Source organism: Octopus bimaculoides, chromosome 16 (assembly GCF_046866305.1).
Source record: "Octopus bimaculoides isolate indiv1 chromosome 16, ASM4686630v1, whole genome shotgun sequence".
Classification (NCBI taxonomy): Eukaryota; Metazoa; Mollusca; class Cephalopoda; order Octopoda; family Octopodidae; genus Octopus; species Octopus bimaculoides.
The window spans coordinates 20946402-20963901 of record NC_142943.1 but is presented as its reverse complement, the minus strand read 5'-3'; the positions used below and the strand labels follow the sequence as shown (position 1 = coordinate 20963901).

Genomic DNA, 17500 nt, shown 5'->3' with positions numbered 1-17500 from the left:
AATAATATTTAATGGGGAAATATAATATTAAATGAAGAAATAACATTAAATGAAGAAAAATAATATTTAATGGGGAAAATAATATTAAATAAAGCATGGCTGTGTGGTAAGAAGCTTGCTTCACAGCTACATGGTTCTGGGTTCAGTCCTACTGCATGGGACCTTGGACAAGTATCTTCTACTATAGCCTCTGGTTGATCAAAGCCTTGAGTGGATTTAGTAGATGGAAACTTAAAGAAGCCTATCATATATATATATACATATACATATATATATATATATATATATATATTAAGGGAAAACAAGGGGAAAAACATGGAGAATAAACGGATGTAATTACTGATTATATTTGCATTTTGTAAAAAGATGATTGGAAGTTGAAAGCTCAAAAAAATTAAGATAAAAAACAGAAAAAGAACCTACATATATGTTTCTATCATACCATTTAGCTGATGGGGATCTCCAAGCATATTGTTTAATGCCAAGAAAGTTGCCACATTCATACCATATTGTGGTAGGACTCCAAATTATAGTTGGAGTATTTTCTCCTTGAGTCCATTCTGCTACAATAATAGCAACAAGCATGTAATTCTTTTATTCTCTAGTTCTGATGAAATATTTGCTAAAAAATTATAATGGAGTATTCTGTATGTTGAAAACCTATATGATCATATGCATCCGAAGAAGGCAGTGTATTTGAAATTGGTGTAATGCTGGCATTGTTCGGTTAAATGCAACCTCTTGAAATGGCCGTAATGCACTAATACCTGGACATCCTTGTTACTTATTTTCTAAATATATATATATATATATATATATACACACACACACATACAAGAAGAACAATGCCAACAACAACATATATGAAAGAAAGAGAGAGGGAGAGAGAGGGAGAGAGAGGGAGAAGGAAAGAGAGCGAGAGAGGGAGAGAGAAAGAGAGAGAGGGAGAGAGAAAGAGAGAGAGAGAGAGGGGAGATATCTTTCATCTTTTATCTTTTACTTGTTTCTGTCATTAGAGTGTGGTCACGCTGGAGCACTGCTTTGAAAGATTTTTAGTCGAATGAATCAACTGCAGTACCTATTTTTTTTAAAGCCTGGTACTTATTCTATTGATCCCTTTTGCTGAACCACTAAGTTACAGAGATATAAACACACCAACACCAACTGTCAAGTGGTGGTGGGGGAGAAACACAGACACAAAGACATACATACATGTGTACACACGTATACACGACAGGCTTCTTTCAGTTTCTGTTTACTAAATCCACTCACAAGGCTTTCCTCTGCCTGAGACTATAGTAGAAGGCACTTGTCTAAGGTGCAGCACAGTGGGAATGAACCCTGAACCATATGGTTGGGAAGCAAGCTTCTTACCACACAGCCACACCTGCACCTTTGAATGTTAGCATTAAAGAACTAACAGAAATGTCATTGATACTTTGTGCAACTGATGATATGTAAGGTGTTTAGGAGATTAACTTCAATGGCAATTAATCATCTAATATATATATATATATAGACAGTCTTTATTGATTCCTTGAACTCTGCCATGTTATATTGCCGTGTGATACTAACAGATGGATATTTCAGAGTTGAGATAAATTAGGACATTTTACTATTCTTTATACAAACCTACACAAACATTAACGTTATTCTATACTTTTCTATGTTTATGCTAATTTTTTGGTATTTAGATATATTTGCATTGTTTGTCAGTTTTATGTTGTTTTTTTATTTGTTTCATTTGAAAATTGGTCGTGTAATATAGAATTACAATTCTTTGTTTCAACTATTTGATCTTATAGATACAAGATGGCCAACGCATCTATGATATATATATATATATATATATATATATATATATATATATACACACATATATATATATATATATATTTATATATATATATATATATATATATATATATATACACATATATATATATAAATATATATAGATGTGTGTGTATGTGTGATAGATACGTACACACATATATCTATATATGTGTGTGTGTGGGTGTATGTATATATGTGCATGCACACACACATATACATGTACATATACACACATTCTTCTATTCTTTTACTTGTTTCAGTCATTAGACTGCTGCCATGTTGTATATGTATATGACTTTACATAAATGTATGTATATACATGTATACACTCACACACATATATTTGTTATATCTAATGAATATATGTGCGTGTATGTATGTGTTTGAGTGCTCGTGTATAACATATGTCTGTGCTTTTGTGAGAGTTCACTTATAGACATCCCCCCACAAACACATATATAGGTATACATATATATATATATATGTATTGAGTGTATATGCAATGACGGTTTATATATATATATGTGTATGTATGTATACACACACATATAGATATACATGTATATGTAAAGAAGGTTTATATATGTAAATATATATATGTATACACACACACAGAGGTTTATATATATATATATATATATATATATATATATATACACACGCACACACACACACACACCTGCACACACACACACACACCTGCACACACACACACACACCTGCACACACACACACACACACACCTGCACACACACATATATATACATGTGGTAAAGCAGTAGAAGAAAGATAAAATTGAAATGGAGTCTGACAAATTAGTGTTTGCTGTTGATGAAGTGTGTTCAGTTTGTCATATCTATATGACTGGTTTGAGATGTGAGCAGAACCATATTGACCAAATACCTGAAAGTCAAGTCTCTCGAATAAGTCTTTGACTAAAATAATTCCATCATGACTCAATAGTTGCTGTTATATTTGGTTGATCAGGTTTGTTTTTTCCAGCAGAGTTACCAATTTCTACAATGTATTTGTGCATTGATGCACTATACAAACTATTTTTGTTTCAGCCAATATATTAGTTGTAGCTCAATGGTGAGTGAGTAGTCTTGTTGTGGGCTAGAAGACTATTTGTTATCTTTTCCTTGTTTAAGTCGTTAGACTGTGGCCATGCTGGGACACCACCTTGAAGAATTTTAGTCGAATGAATTGACCTCGGTACTTATTTTTGTTTCTTAAGTCTGGTAATTAGTCTATTGGTTTCTTTTGCTGAACCTCTAAGTTATGGGGATGTTAACACACTACACTAATTTCCAAGCAGTGGTGAGGGACAAACAAACACACACACACACACACACACACACCCACATGCACACACACACATACGCTTGCACACACACGCACACACACAATCACACATGACGAGCTTCTTTCAGTTTCCTTGAACCAAATCCACTCTCAAGGTTCTGGCCAGCCTGAGGCTATTGTAGAAAACACTTGCCCAATGTTTCATGCAGTGGGACTGAACACAGAACAATGTGGCTGGGAAGCAAACTACTTACCACACAGCCAAGGAAAACTTACTTGAGTTGTTGATGTTGTTGTGATTGTTTAGCCACAAGCAGACTTTCAATGAAAAGGCTTGCCATCTGTGACCATCCTGACCTTTTTTTGTGTTCAGTTGCAGTGTATTTATTATTATACACTAATGTACATGCTTTGGCATTAGATATACAAAAATTGGAAGGATACAGAGAAGATTAGCATGGCCCTGTGCAAGGATGACATGCAAATTCATGAAGTGTTCCATATTTTTATCCCACAGCAGAAGTGTTAAGACTGATCCTTCTGGTTGTGCAAGCACCCATGGCAGTGCCATGTAAAGGCACCTGTGTGGCATCATGTAAAAGGGCCCATGCGGTGCCACGTCGAAAGCATCCAGCATATTCTGTAAAGTGGCTAGTGTTAGGAAGGGCATCAATCCATACTGGAGTCTGGTGCAGCCCCACTGGTTTGCCATCTCTGGTCACACCACCCAACCCATGCCAGCATGGAAAACAGACGTTAAATGATGATGATGGTGATGGTGATGATGATGATAATATATTCTGACAGGTGTTCTCATCTTGTTTGTAATAGCCACAACATTTTGGCTTTCACAATATCTGGCTATCTTCAGAATCCCATTGTATTTTTTGCTTTTACCTGTTTTAGTCATTGGACTGTGGCCATGCTGGGGCACCACCCTGGTAATGAGGATAATTCCTCATCTCAGAAATTCACACAAACATTTACAGTGTACTGAGGGTCTTATCCTGAAATGTGTTAGTTTCATTAAATTGGTAGTGTAATTTTGAAGATTTGGCTGCTATTTCTATTAGATTGAGTGACTGTATATAGACACCTTAGGATCAATGACATTCCAACTATGACCATACCATTCATTTATTTATCTTCTTATTTCAGACTCAAATGTTAAATTAAGTTTCTGAGCAGAAACATCTGATGTTAGGCCTACAATAGTGGCTGGCAAACATTTGGTAAAACTTACAGAAGGAATTTTGACTCTGTCTAACTGAAGAAATATGTTGTCACCAATGTCTCTGGTTCAGTGGTATGTTGTTGTTAGTTATTGCTTTGGTTTTGTGTTATATCATAATGAACAGATGTGATCGTTAATGAGCATTTTTAATATAAGATTTACTGAACAGGAGAACAATTGAATATAAACTTTTAACAACTGCTGCTAGAGAATGTCAGAGAGCTTCGGTACAAGTTTGCACAATAAGGATTAGTAAACTCCAAGAAGTTGGAAGGAATTGGTCTGAAATTGTGAAGAAGAATTCCTTTAATTTCTTGCTGGATTTAATGAAGGAAAACTTGGCGTTACCTGGCAAAAGGTGAAGATGTGTGTTCTCTGTAGTTCTCTCTGAACAGTGCGGTTGTTCTTGGCACAAATTTGCTTTCAAACTATGAAAAGCATGCAGACATTAATTGACTTTTGAGATGATGTTCATGATATGGTATCGCTGCAAGTTGGACAGACAAGTTGGCAATCAAGACAGACTGCATGACAAAACTTGGTCTTTGCATAGCACCAACCTGGTGACTGAAAATTAAAATTTTGATTCGAGATCTCACTACAACCCCTTCAGATCTGAGAGTCCTTTGTCTTACATACTAAGTAAAAAGTCTTATTGTTTCTATTGTCTCTACTTGTTATGCTACTTGGGTTTTGATGTAACCTGGTCAGTTGGTGACCCCTTGACCCTGCATAAACCTCTATAACACAATATAATATATACCGACTCCTGTATGTATAATTATACAGATATATGGTTGATATATTTGTGGACAAGTGAAGGTGCATGGCTTAGTGGTTAGGATATTCAGCTCATGATTGTAAGGTTGAGAGTTCAATTCCCAGTGATGCATTGTGTCCTTGAGCAAGATACTTTATTTCACATTGCTGCAGTCTACTCTGCTGGAAAAAAAAATGAGTAGTATCCGTATTTCAAAGGGTCAGCCTTGTTACATTTTGTGTCATGCTGAATCTCCCTGAGAACTATGTTAAGGGTATATGTGTCTGTGGAATGCTCAGTCCCTTGCACATTTATTTCAATAGCAGGCTGTTCCATTGATTGGATCAACTAGAACCCCTGTCATTGTCGTAATTGATGGATTGTTAGTATTGTTTGTGGACAGCTCAGTTGTGATGTATAAATATTGATTTCAAGTTTTAGCATGAGGCTAGTAATTTGGAGCAAAGGACTAAGCCAATTACATTGACCACAGTGCTCAACTGGTACTTATTTTATCGACCCCAAAAGAATAAAAGGTAAAAATGACCTCGGTGGAATTTGAACTCAGATGTAAAGATAAACAAAGTGCCACTAAGCATTTTGTCCAGCATGCTAACCATTCAGCCAGCTAGCTACCCTGAGTGATGTATAAATATCAAAAATAGAATTTGTTTCTTTGTAGGGCATAGTTTTGATCTCTGGATCTCTGGATTAGGGGCCTATCAAGCTTCCACTGTGCCACTTGGTTCAATGAGTGATTAAGCAAGTATATAGCATTATTTTTATATTGTCTGTTCTTGGTTATATTACTGCTATTAACATCATCCATCATATTATTATTCATTTATTTCTGTGCATTGGGTTGTGTCAAGTGTATGAAATACAATAACTGCGTAATACATGTTGCAGCCCTTGGATGTTAATTTAGTTAACTGAAAGACAATATTTCACTCTGCCAATACTCAAAGAGTTTCATTTGACAAACCACATACATAGATCCATGCATTGCAAATTTTTCTGTGTGTCTCCTCATTTGCCATTTTCACATCGGTCAGAAGTAAATCAATTTTGTAAATGTTTCCCCAAAACAGCTTAGCAAATGAGCTTGCAACTAAGAGCTTACTGTGTTGATATATGAGTAAACTACTGTTCGGAAATTACTATTTTTAAATCTCACAACGAGAGATATTCAGCAACAGTACTTTGGAGTAGAGATTGTTTGCCAACATAACATGGCAGTCCTGGTTTAGGACGAATGTTGCTGTAATTTCGCCCCAGGAGACATCGTCTCCAGCTGGCTATACGACACGATCTGTGTCCTTATATTTTCAAACAAGGGAATCTAGCACCCCTTGTTTGAAAATATAAGGACACAGATTGTGACGTATAGCCAACTGGAGACGATGTCTCCTGGGGCGAAATTACAGCAACATTCGTCCTAAACCAGGGCTGCCATATTATGTTGGCAGCAAAAATCTTTACTCTAAACTACTGTTGTTGTTATTGTTATTTAGCCTTAGGTCAACCCTGATCATGTAGACCTTCCAGCCATGACAATCACGTCTTTTTTTTAGCCATAATATATGCAGGACTTTCATATTTCTTATCTTTTATCGTTTTTTATCGTTTATCTTTTACTTGTTTCAGTCATTGGACTGTGGCCATGCTGGGGAACTGCGCTGATGGGTTTAGGTGAACAAAGTGAATCCAGTCATCATCATCATCATCATCATTTAATATTCGCTTTCCATGCAGTATTTTGTTGAAGAGGGTAGTAAGACTGAATCAAGTCTTAAGTCTTCACCCTGCTTATCAAAGATCAAATTTCTATTACAAACAGTTATTAAAGTTTTAATTTGGACTTCAAAGTTGTCACCCTTGCCTTTTTTTGACAAGAGTCATCATCAAAGCCTATGATTTTTTCTCTTCATTACAGTTGTAATTTTGATTAAATAAATGCTTTTGGTTCACTATGGGAGACTTCTATTTCACTTCTTAAGTATTAATTTCTTGAAATAAATCTTCTCTTTTCTTTGCTGTTAGGGTTTTTGTTTTCATTCTCCAAATTTCAATTCATGAAGAATTTTTTGCACATACACAGGCATGGCTGTGTGGTAAGAAGACATCTCTGTGAAATTCCATCCTCCCCCAACTCTACCTGTCATTATTTAGAACTGAAGATGGCTGAGTTTATAGGACAGCAGGGCACAGTCCAACAAAGGTATCATTAGCTGATATCCTATTTTTAGTGGGATCAGTGTATAGTGTTAAGACACAATTCTGAACCACCTATTCCATTTTACCATAAATAGGTACCCCAAGCTGGTGTACTTCATTGATATAAGCAGTAGAGACATTGTGAAACTAACTGACAAATGCTTCAGTGGCTGCCAGCAAGTAGTTCAGCCCAACTTTCAGGAAAGATTAGCTTCTTGCACAGAGAAGCTTTGTCTCTCATCTGTTTTAATAATACACAAGTTGGAATTAAGACCCAAAACATTAGATTCCTACAGTCTAAGAAAATATTGGTGTCAAATTTTGGCACAAGGCCAGCAATTTCAAGGGAAGGAGCTAGTCAGTTATTTTGACCCCAGGGCTCAACTGGTATTTATTTTATCAACCTGGAAAGGATGAAAGGCAAAGTTTGCCTTCATGGAATTTGAACTTAGAATGTAAAGATGGATGAAATACCACTAAGCTTTTTGTCTGATGTGCTATTATTCACTCACTGCTTTAGAAAATATTAACTTCCCAACTTTAGCATGGATTATACTTGTCATAAAACTTGGGAAATACAACATGTAGGCTGCAAATTCTAAAAATATGTTGGTATTTGTTGATTTTGAGTTACACTCATTAGATGGAATGTTTTCTTCACTTTCATTTTGAATGACTTTCGTTAATTGGAAAAGTTTCCATATTGATTGAAGTAGTTCTAGCTAACTGCAGATGGTTGGTTGAGAAGATGGAATGATATCTTCTTCGAAAACCATCTGCAAAGACTATTGTTAATATAAATGAATAGCTATTTGTATGTAGAAAATGCATAAACAGATTTCTATATGGTATACTTATATTTATGCATATATCATATATATATGTGTATATATATATATATATATATATATATATATATATATATACACACATATATATATACATATATATATATACATATATATATATATATAAATATATATATATATATATATATATATATATATATATATATATATATATATATATACATATATATAAAATATATATATATATATATATATATATATATATATATATATATATATATATATATATATATATATATATATATATATACATATATATATATATATGTATGTATATATATATATCTTTTTACAATATTCAAACACATTTTGCCTTGATATGTATAAGTGCTAACATACAGAAACACTTTCTTTTTCTGTAACGTCTGAGTATGTATAACATATGCATACATACATGTACATATTACATACATATATTATATACATATAGTATATGATATATATATACTATATATAATATATATTATGTATATATTATATATATATATATAATATATAATATATATAATATATATAAATTGTTGGCTGTAATGGATATATAATACTGTACACTTCAATTAATATATATGTTTGTGTGTGTGTGTGTATAGGCTTCCGAAAATAATTTCTGTTAACTAGATAGATAAATTTCCAAAAGGATTCATCAAAAGAAATTAATTTGTTAAATATTATTATAAAATATAATGCAAGCATCTTCCATACAGGCTATATTGAGTATCACATATTGATATCTGGCTTTGTTCACTGAAGGCTATTTAATGTTTGTACATGAAGAATAAGGTCATTAGAAGTACTTCTCTTGAAATGTGAATCTATGGTAACAATGGTTTGGAAATTGGAGTGTTTCCGCTACTACAATAGTTGGCTACTGAATGAAAATTTCTATATAGATGATAGTTATTATCATGGTGGAATTGGTGTGCTTTGATGTGAGTGCTGAAGGCTGTGTCTGTAAGGCTTCCATGTAAAATGATGTCTTGATTCCCTGCTAATAGATTTATCAAATTACTTTAGACAAGTTAGATGCTACAGAATGGCATATAATTAACTTAAACTTGTCAGATAAAATCAACTGCACAGAATAGTGAAATTATTTGAAAGTGATATAAAAACATGGAATAACTAAACGAGAATTATACCATAAAATAATCAAAAAAAAAAAAAAAAAAGAAAAGTGTTGAAAAAATTATTGTTTTTATTGGTAGAAACAGGTGTTATGAGGGTAGGGTATATGTTTGCCAGTGTAAATGTGTTTTGGTGCCAGCACGAACAGGCATGGAGGTCCATTGATGTAGTAGCAGATATCAGAGCAAAGATCTCACTATCAAAATATTGATTGGGAGATGAAGTAAAGGAAAGAGAGAGAGACCAATACTTACTTAACACTTCACTGAACCAGTCTCTGAAATGTGAACTGTGCTACTTCTCAATTCATTCCCTTGTTCATCGACGCAATAACACACCGAACCAGTACACTGCACTTTAGCATAATTTCCATTACGTTCACACAGGAATATTCGGTCGTTTTTCTCGTCTGGTCTCTCCTTTATCATGTTCAGATATTTTAGCCGGTCACGGGCGCATTCTGGAATTTCACAATGATAGTAATTAGAAGTGAAAGATTGAAATAATACAGAAATGAATTATGGCAGCAGAAGGATCTGGATGAGAGATCCCTGAATTGAAATGTTCTGTTACAGCCTTTGTGTTGCATGCTTAAGTATTTTGGTGTCTTGGGTTGAATACTTGAACATTATAAGAAAGTAAACAGGAGCATAATTTTATAAAATAAATATCATGTGTTTACAAAATGCTGTAGAATGTAGTATATTTAAATGAATGCTATATGGCTTGTGAGATGTTATATAGTTAAATCATAGTATGCTACATATTAAATTACAGCACACGATATGTTTAATGGTAGTGCACTACATGTTAAATATTAGTACACTATATAGTTAAATGATAGCTCACTATAAATGATACACACTGTACATAATATACACTATAAATGATACATAATACAAATGCTAGAACAATATATGTTAAATAATTGTACATTAATTGTTAAATGATAATATACTATAAATTATAGTTTCCTACATACTGTATTTGATAGTACACTGCATGTTAACAAAAAGCTAAATAATTTTCAAAATCACAAATTGCACATTTCATGAAATATGTCTAGAATCAATACCAGTCTGATTCCACTTTAATGTAATTATTTGGTATAAGGGAGCTGGGAAAATCATGTCTAGTTCAGGAGACAAAGAGATGTTGTCAAAAATGAAATCAAACTGTTGAAAGTAAGAGATATGAGTTAAAACCTGCTGAAAGTGTGTTTCTTCACTGCATAACAATCGCCCTCCCCCCACTGCCCTACTAACTAATAAATCTAGACCACACATTATTTATTAAATAACATGGTTTCTATTGATTTGGTTATCCACGTGTTCAAAGAATGTATATGCATAATTAAATCCATTTAGAGAATTCCTGCAAGAGAAGGTTGTGGTGAGTGTGCGTGATGAGTCATATAACCACTATAAATATCAAAGGAACATGAAATACTACAGGCTCCCTATTTGTAAATAATACACAACTAAAACCCTCAAACTCCCTGCAAAATGCCAGACTTCATTATTTCTGTTGACCTTTCATATCCATCAGTCATTTCTAAAAATAACCAGGGCAAAGACTAGAAATTTCCTCAAAGCAACAATATATTTCAGTAGCTGTGAAATATAACTGCAAATATAACTCACACTAGATTATTGTTCAAATATTTAGGATAGTGAAATTTTCCAGATAACACATACATTTTAACTTTATCCAAAATAAAACCATTGAACTGGTAATGAAGGCTTCACACATTCACCCACTCAGCAACATGGAGTAAACATCTACCCTCTCAATGTTCTGTGTCTCCTGTCTGTCTTTTTTAACATTACTATAATAACTTGCAAACAAACTATGTAGTATCTGAGCCCAAACTGACTTGATACACTCTTCTCTTCCATACTTTATCTTTTGTATGTCTCATATGATCCCCATACTGAATCGCTTTACTAATCCTTTTACTTCAGACCAGGAATCCTCTAGAACCCAACCCTCCTTCTCTTTCTGTTCAGGGATTATCTTTTAAAACCTCAATCTTCAATATCTAGGTTGATCTGTTCTTTCCTCTTTTTTCTCAAATAAAGGATGCAAAAAAAAAAAAAATAATAATAATAAAGAAGAAGACTCGGATAAATGTTGTGAGTGAAATGTTCAGCTGAAGTTAGTCTTGCCTGAAGTTATATCTGACCTGAGGTTAGAATAGGCCTGAGGTTAGAATAGACTTGAGAATACACTGATCTGAAGTTTGAACCGACAATAGCAGTGACCCGAGGTTTGATCTGACATGACGTTAGATCTGATCTGATTGACCAAACAGAAAATGTTACATTTCCAAAACTGCTATTTGCAGTAAGCTTCAGAAAATAATAGAATGAAAGTAATTTGTTGTGATATGTTTAGTTAATATGCCATTTAGCATTTTTTCATGTTATATTGCTATAAAGGAATTATCTCTCAGATGGCTGAAATGTATTCTATTCAGATCCCTATAAAATATTAGCAATCTTTATTGATGTGTAAGAGCTGTATTTTGTAGAAAGCAAACCTTGTTAATAATTTATTCATGAGAAAACTACTTAAAATATTAAGATGTTTTTTATTCTCCATCTAAACATGCATCAGTAATTTATAAATATAAGATGAGCTAAAGATGAGAGCACAGCGAGTTGGGGGAGTTTTGTGTTATCCTGTTTAGTTCCATTTGAGTTAAGATCAATATTACAATATGTATCTCTCAATAAGAATATGTACATGTGCACAATAAAGATTAACAAGAATTGTTTGTGTGTAAAGTATGTATGGGCAGGAAGTGGTATCAGTATTTCCATCAGTGGGAGGAAATTTATTTACAGTTTAACAAGTCAATTCAATATTATTTCCTGGGCAGAACCGACTAACATATAATAAATGCCAGCTTCAAAAGATACAAAATACTGTGTATTATATTAGTGGAATATGAACTTTGAGTTATGGGAAGAGAAGTTTGTTGAGAAAATATTATTGAAAAGAAATCCTTCATAAATGAACAAATTATCTTGAATTTTGAATGAATTTGAGAGAAAACTGAGCAAATAGCCGCCAGATATTGTTTTATATAACAATCATTTCATATAGCTATTGTTTTATATAGCTTTTGTTATGTATAGTGTTTAAATTTTATCACAGCTGTTGTTTTATATAACAATTGTCTATTATGATATTTGAATGTGATATTGCAGATTAGATTTAGGGATATTGGGAATACAAGAGAACAAGGAATGGCGGTTAAAAGCATCAAAATGTCATGGAAAAGGGCAAAGAGTTCCTTTGTAATTTAAAAATTGGATTGAAATTTGTTTAGTTCTAGTGGCTAAAATCAACTGAAAGTTAGGCAGAATAAAGCAGTGATTAAATTAAAAAACGTAAATCTCAGAAGGAAATTACTCAGAGACATCAGCTGCATAAAACACAATAGTTAAATTATTATCAACATACTTAATAGAACACACATCAAAATGCTGATTAAAAATAATGATGCTGTAGGAAATGATAATGTTTACTAAATGACTATACATTATTGTAGATGCTGAAGTTATCAAAAGAGACATCAAGCTATATTATCTTTTCTTCACCACTTGGCTGTTCTTATTTATACAGAAGACATTTCTAAATAATTAACCAGCCTCAGTCATTTATCCTTTTAAATATTCTACATTTTCACTCATATTCATGTAATATTATTGTAATTTTGTGCATCTACTCAGAGATTCTCTCGTCATTATTTCAATAAGTGCAGTAAAGTCTGACCCATCTCCGCATCAACAATGTTAACCAAGGGAAAGGCAGAGGTTGATACTGCTTTGCACATGTAATTTAAGGACAACTATTAATGTTGTCTGTTGTTTGCTGTCTGCTGTGAATTAATGTAACTTGACCCTGAAGAGATGCAAGACCCCATATTCTTATCTCCTGACAAGAGTGAGTTGGGATATTGCATTGAAATGTGCATAGGTTATTAAACAAGTTTTACTATGGATTGTGCTATGGCTCTTATTTAAATTGATATATATATATATATCATCATCGTTTAACGTCCGCTTTCCATGCTAGCATGGGTTGGACGATTTGACTGAGGGCTGGTGAAACTGGATGGCTACACCAGGCTCCAATCTAATTTGGCAGAGTTTATATATATATATATATATATATATATATATATATATATATATATATATATATATAATCATAAATATATAGGGATTGACAGTAACCTGCTTCTCCAACATACTGAGAATTCAGAAATAGCAGTCAAAGAACTACTGATTTCAAAACTACAAATTATTACTCCAGATTGATAGCGATATTTACCGAAAGGGTTTTTTCATACTGAGCTACCCGGCAAAATTGTTAATTATTAATTTTATTACTAATTGACGATTCCCTGCCCTGCATATCTATATATATATATATATATATATATATATATATATATATATGCAGTATTACAGCATGAGTAAAAATATAAGGAAAGGAATCTGAAAATGCAGGAGTCTTTTAAAAGTATTTATTAACTTAACCAGTTTCACTTATTTAAAAAGATATTCAAAAGTAAAGTGTAAGTTTTTGTGTATCCTCTGTGGTGTCAAAAAAGTAGTTGACAAAAATGTATTCACATCAAGTGATAGAGTCTTTGACAATAAGAAAATTTTTTAGGTTTTATGTATCCTCTCTAATGAGTCAAAAATAGTTTACATAAAAACATTCAGATCAGGTAATAACATTTTTTTAAATGATATGAAGAAAAAATTAGTTCACATAAATATATCTCAATCAAGTAAAAGAGTCTTTGACAAGGAGAAAAAATATATGCATCCTCTGTGATGAGACAAGAAATAGCTTAGATAAGAACTTGAAAATTAGTATACATGATGCAGGGGCATCACCTTGAAGTGATTAGTTGAATAAAACGACCACATAAAATATTTTTTAGAGTATAGTACATATTCCATTGACCTCTTTTTGCCATGCCATTAAGTCATGTATGTATGGTGCATAAACACACACACACACATATCGTTGGCAGATGAGAATCATTTGCTAAAGGCACCAGAACATACATCCTTATGAGAGGTCCTCTTTAGGTAATTAATGCAGTATTTGGTGTTCTTACAAAACATTCACGTTACGTTGGATATAATGATTGCCTTAATATATATGTATATATATATATATATATATATATATATATATATATATATATATATATATATATAGCTATATAGATATAGATATATATATTTATATATACACTTACACATGATTGGTTTCCACAAATTCACTCAAAAAGCATTAATTAACATGGAACTATAGTGCAAGGCAATTATACAAGTTGTCACAGAGTGAAACTGCAAATTGAGTTTCTAAACCACACAGCTCGACCTGAGAATGGGTGGAACTGCAGGAACAAACCAACAATTTGTCTGCTTGCTCAATAGAATGATGATGCCAGGCTGTCTCTAAGGGATATATATATATATATATATATATATATATATATATATATATATATATATATATATTTATGTATGTGCATGTGTGTGTGTTTGTGTGTGTATGTGTATGTATATATGTACATGTATATATATGTATATATATGGATGCATATACATGTATATATATGCATATATATGTATGTATATCTATATATATATATATATATTTATAATCATAAATATATAGGGATTGACAGTAACCTGCTTCTCCAACATACTGAGAATTCAGAAATAGCAGTCAAAGAACTACTGATTTCAAAACTACAAATTATTACTCTAGATTGATAGCGATATTTTTGATACACACAGAACAAAAAACAGTAGAGAAGAGTAAAAAAACACTTGCCTTTAGTTAATTTAGTACGATCGTTTCACAGTTAAGAGTAAAGAATACTCTATTCTGATCTTCAGCTAAATATTCTAATAAATTTGTTAATGTCTAAATAACTCACGTTAATTTTGACCATGTGAACATCAATACCACGTGAGGAAGACGTTAAGAAATTTATCGGCCAGTAAGTTCAAAATCCCTCGCCCTAATGAATTCAATTCAGTGTGCATCAGAAATAGTCCCGCATAGGAAAGAGACTCGTACGAATTCCTGCGGTTTAACTATTCACCTTAGAGTTATTATTAAAATATAGATATGCAGGGCAGGGAATCGTCAATTAGTAATAAAATTAATAATTAATTTTTTTTTACTCTTCTCTACTGTTTTTTTACTCTTCTCTACTGTTTTTTGTTCTGTGTGTATCAAAAATATCGCTATCAATCTAGAGTAATAATTTGTAGTTTTGAAATCAGTAGTTCTTTGACTGCTATTTCTGAATTCTCAGTATGTTGGAGAAGCAGGTTACTGTCAATCCCTATATATTTATGATTATAAATGTTTTTTACCGAAAAAGGTTTTTTCATACTGAACTACCCGGCAAAATTGTTAATTATTAATTTTATTACTAATTGACGATTCCCTGCCCTGCATATCTATATATATATATATATATATATATATATATATATATATATATATATATATATATATATATATATATATATAGAGAGAGAGAGAGAGAGAGAGATAATATATAGATATATAATATATATATATACATATATATACACATATACACATATATATATGTATGTAAGTATATCTATCTATCTGTGTATATATATATATATATATATATATATATGATGTATACAATAAGCCTTTGGTTTAATGAACCTTGATTCAATTAATTACTGACATAATGGATAGCTTTTATAGATAGTAAGAGAAAGAAAGAGATACATAGATAGATAGATAACTAGATAGAGAGAGAAGGAGAGAGAGATAGAGAGAGAGAGAGAGAGAGAGAGAGAGAGAGAGAGAGAGAGAGAGAGGGTGAGGTGTTCCTTGTAGCAATATGAAAGGAAGAAGAAAGCAAAACATAAAATAGATACAGGTAAGGGAAATACGTTCTGAAGATTTCACCTAATAATGTAAAGGTAATTTTGTATCTTGACAACACTCCTGGTTACCCTAATGCTGAGAAGTTTTGTAAGCAAAGATGGCTTCTTTGCCTCCTAACACATCTTCAGCCAAAGGCTTAGAGAATAATTAATGCTGGCATGAGGCTATATAAGAAACATTTTGGGGAACAAAATAGTGGTTGTGTTGGAGGATGATGATGATGTCGATGAAGATATGGGAGGTGGGGCAGGGAACATGACATCTCAGAATCTACAAGCTTTCAACATTAAGTCTCCACTTTCCTGAAGCATATAAGGATTTGAAGAATACAACTTTGGTAAATGATTGGAAGAACTTGCTAAATAATGTTGGTTTCGAATTTTGGCACAAGGACAGCAATTTTGTGTGAGAGAGTGAGTCAATTACATCAACCCCAATGGCCAACTGGTTGTTATTTTATCAAATTCAAAATGATGGAAAGCAAAAATCAATTCCGATGGCATTTGAACTCAGATTGTAAAGTCTGGAAATTATCGGAGCTGTTCTTAATTTGCCATGAAGGCACATGGCTCAGTGGTTTGAGCGTTGGACTCACATTCATGAGGTAGTGATTTTGATTCCTGGACTGGGCTGTGTGTTGTGTTCTTGAGCAAGACACCTTATTTCATATTGCTCTAGTTCACTCAGCTGTAGAAATGACTTGTGACGTCACTGGCGCCAAGCTGTATCAGCCTTTGCCTTTCCCTTGGATAACATTGGTGGCATGGAGAGGGGTAGGCTGGTATGCATGAGTGACTCTTGGGCTCCCATAAAAAAACAACCTTGCCTGGACTTGTGCCTTGGAGGGGAACTTTCTAGGTGCAATTCCACGCTCATTCCTGATGGAAAGGGGTCTTTTTTCTTCCTTTTTTAATTGCCATTTGGTAACTCTGAGATAATTTTAATAGGTCAAAGAATTATCTTTATTGTTTTCTTTTCCTTGGTTCAGTCATTAGACAGTGGCCATGCTGGGCACCACCTTCAAGTATTTTATCCCCAGAACTTATGTTTCTGTAAAGCTTAGTACTTATTCTATTGGTTACTTTTACCAAACTGCTAAGTTACAGAAATATAAACATATCAACACTGTTTGTCATGTGGGGGTGAGGGACAAATACATACAAAAAGACA

The 17500-nt window shown here is 32.9% G+C and overlaps 1 protein-coding gene and 1 non-coding gene across 2 annotated transcripts in view; one reads left to right on the top strand and one right to left on the bottom strand.

Moving 5' to 3' along the window:
• LOC106870717 (U24-ctenitoxin-Pn1a) overlaps positions 1-17500 on the bottom strand; it is a 220466-nt gene that overhangs the window by 17041 nt on the left and 185925 nt on the right. Inside the window, exon 5 of the mRNA XM_014916885.3 lies at positions 9601-9806. Coding sequence (XP_014772371.1) covers positions 9601-9806 — 206 coding nt within the window. The remainder of the gene's footprint in view (positions 1-9600; positions 9807-17500) is intronic.
• LOC128249725 (U6 spliceosomal RNA) lies at positions 3548-3649 on the top strand. Its single transcript, XR_008265836.1, has one exon. It is a non-coding gene; the product is annotated as a U6 spliceosomal RNA (small nuclear RNA).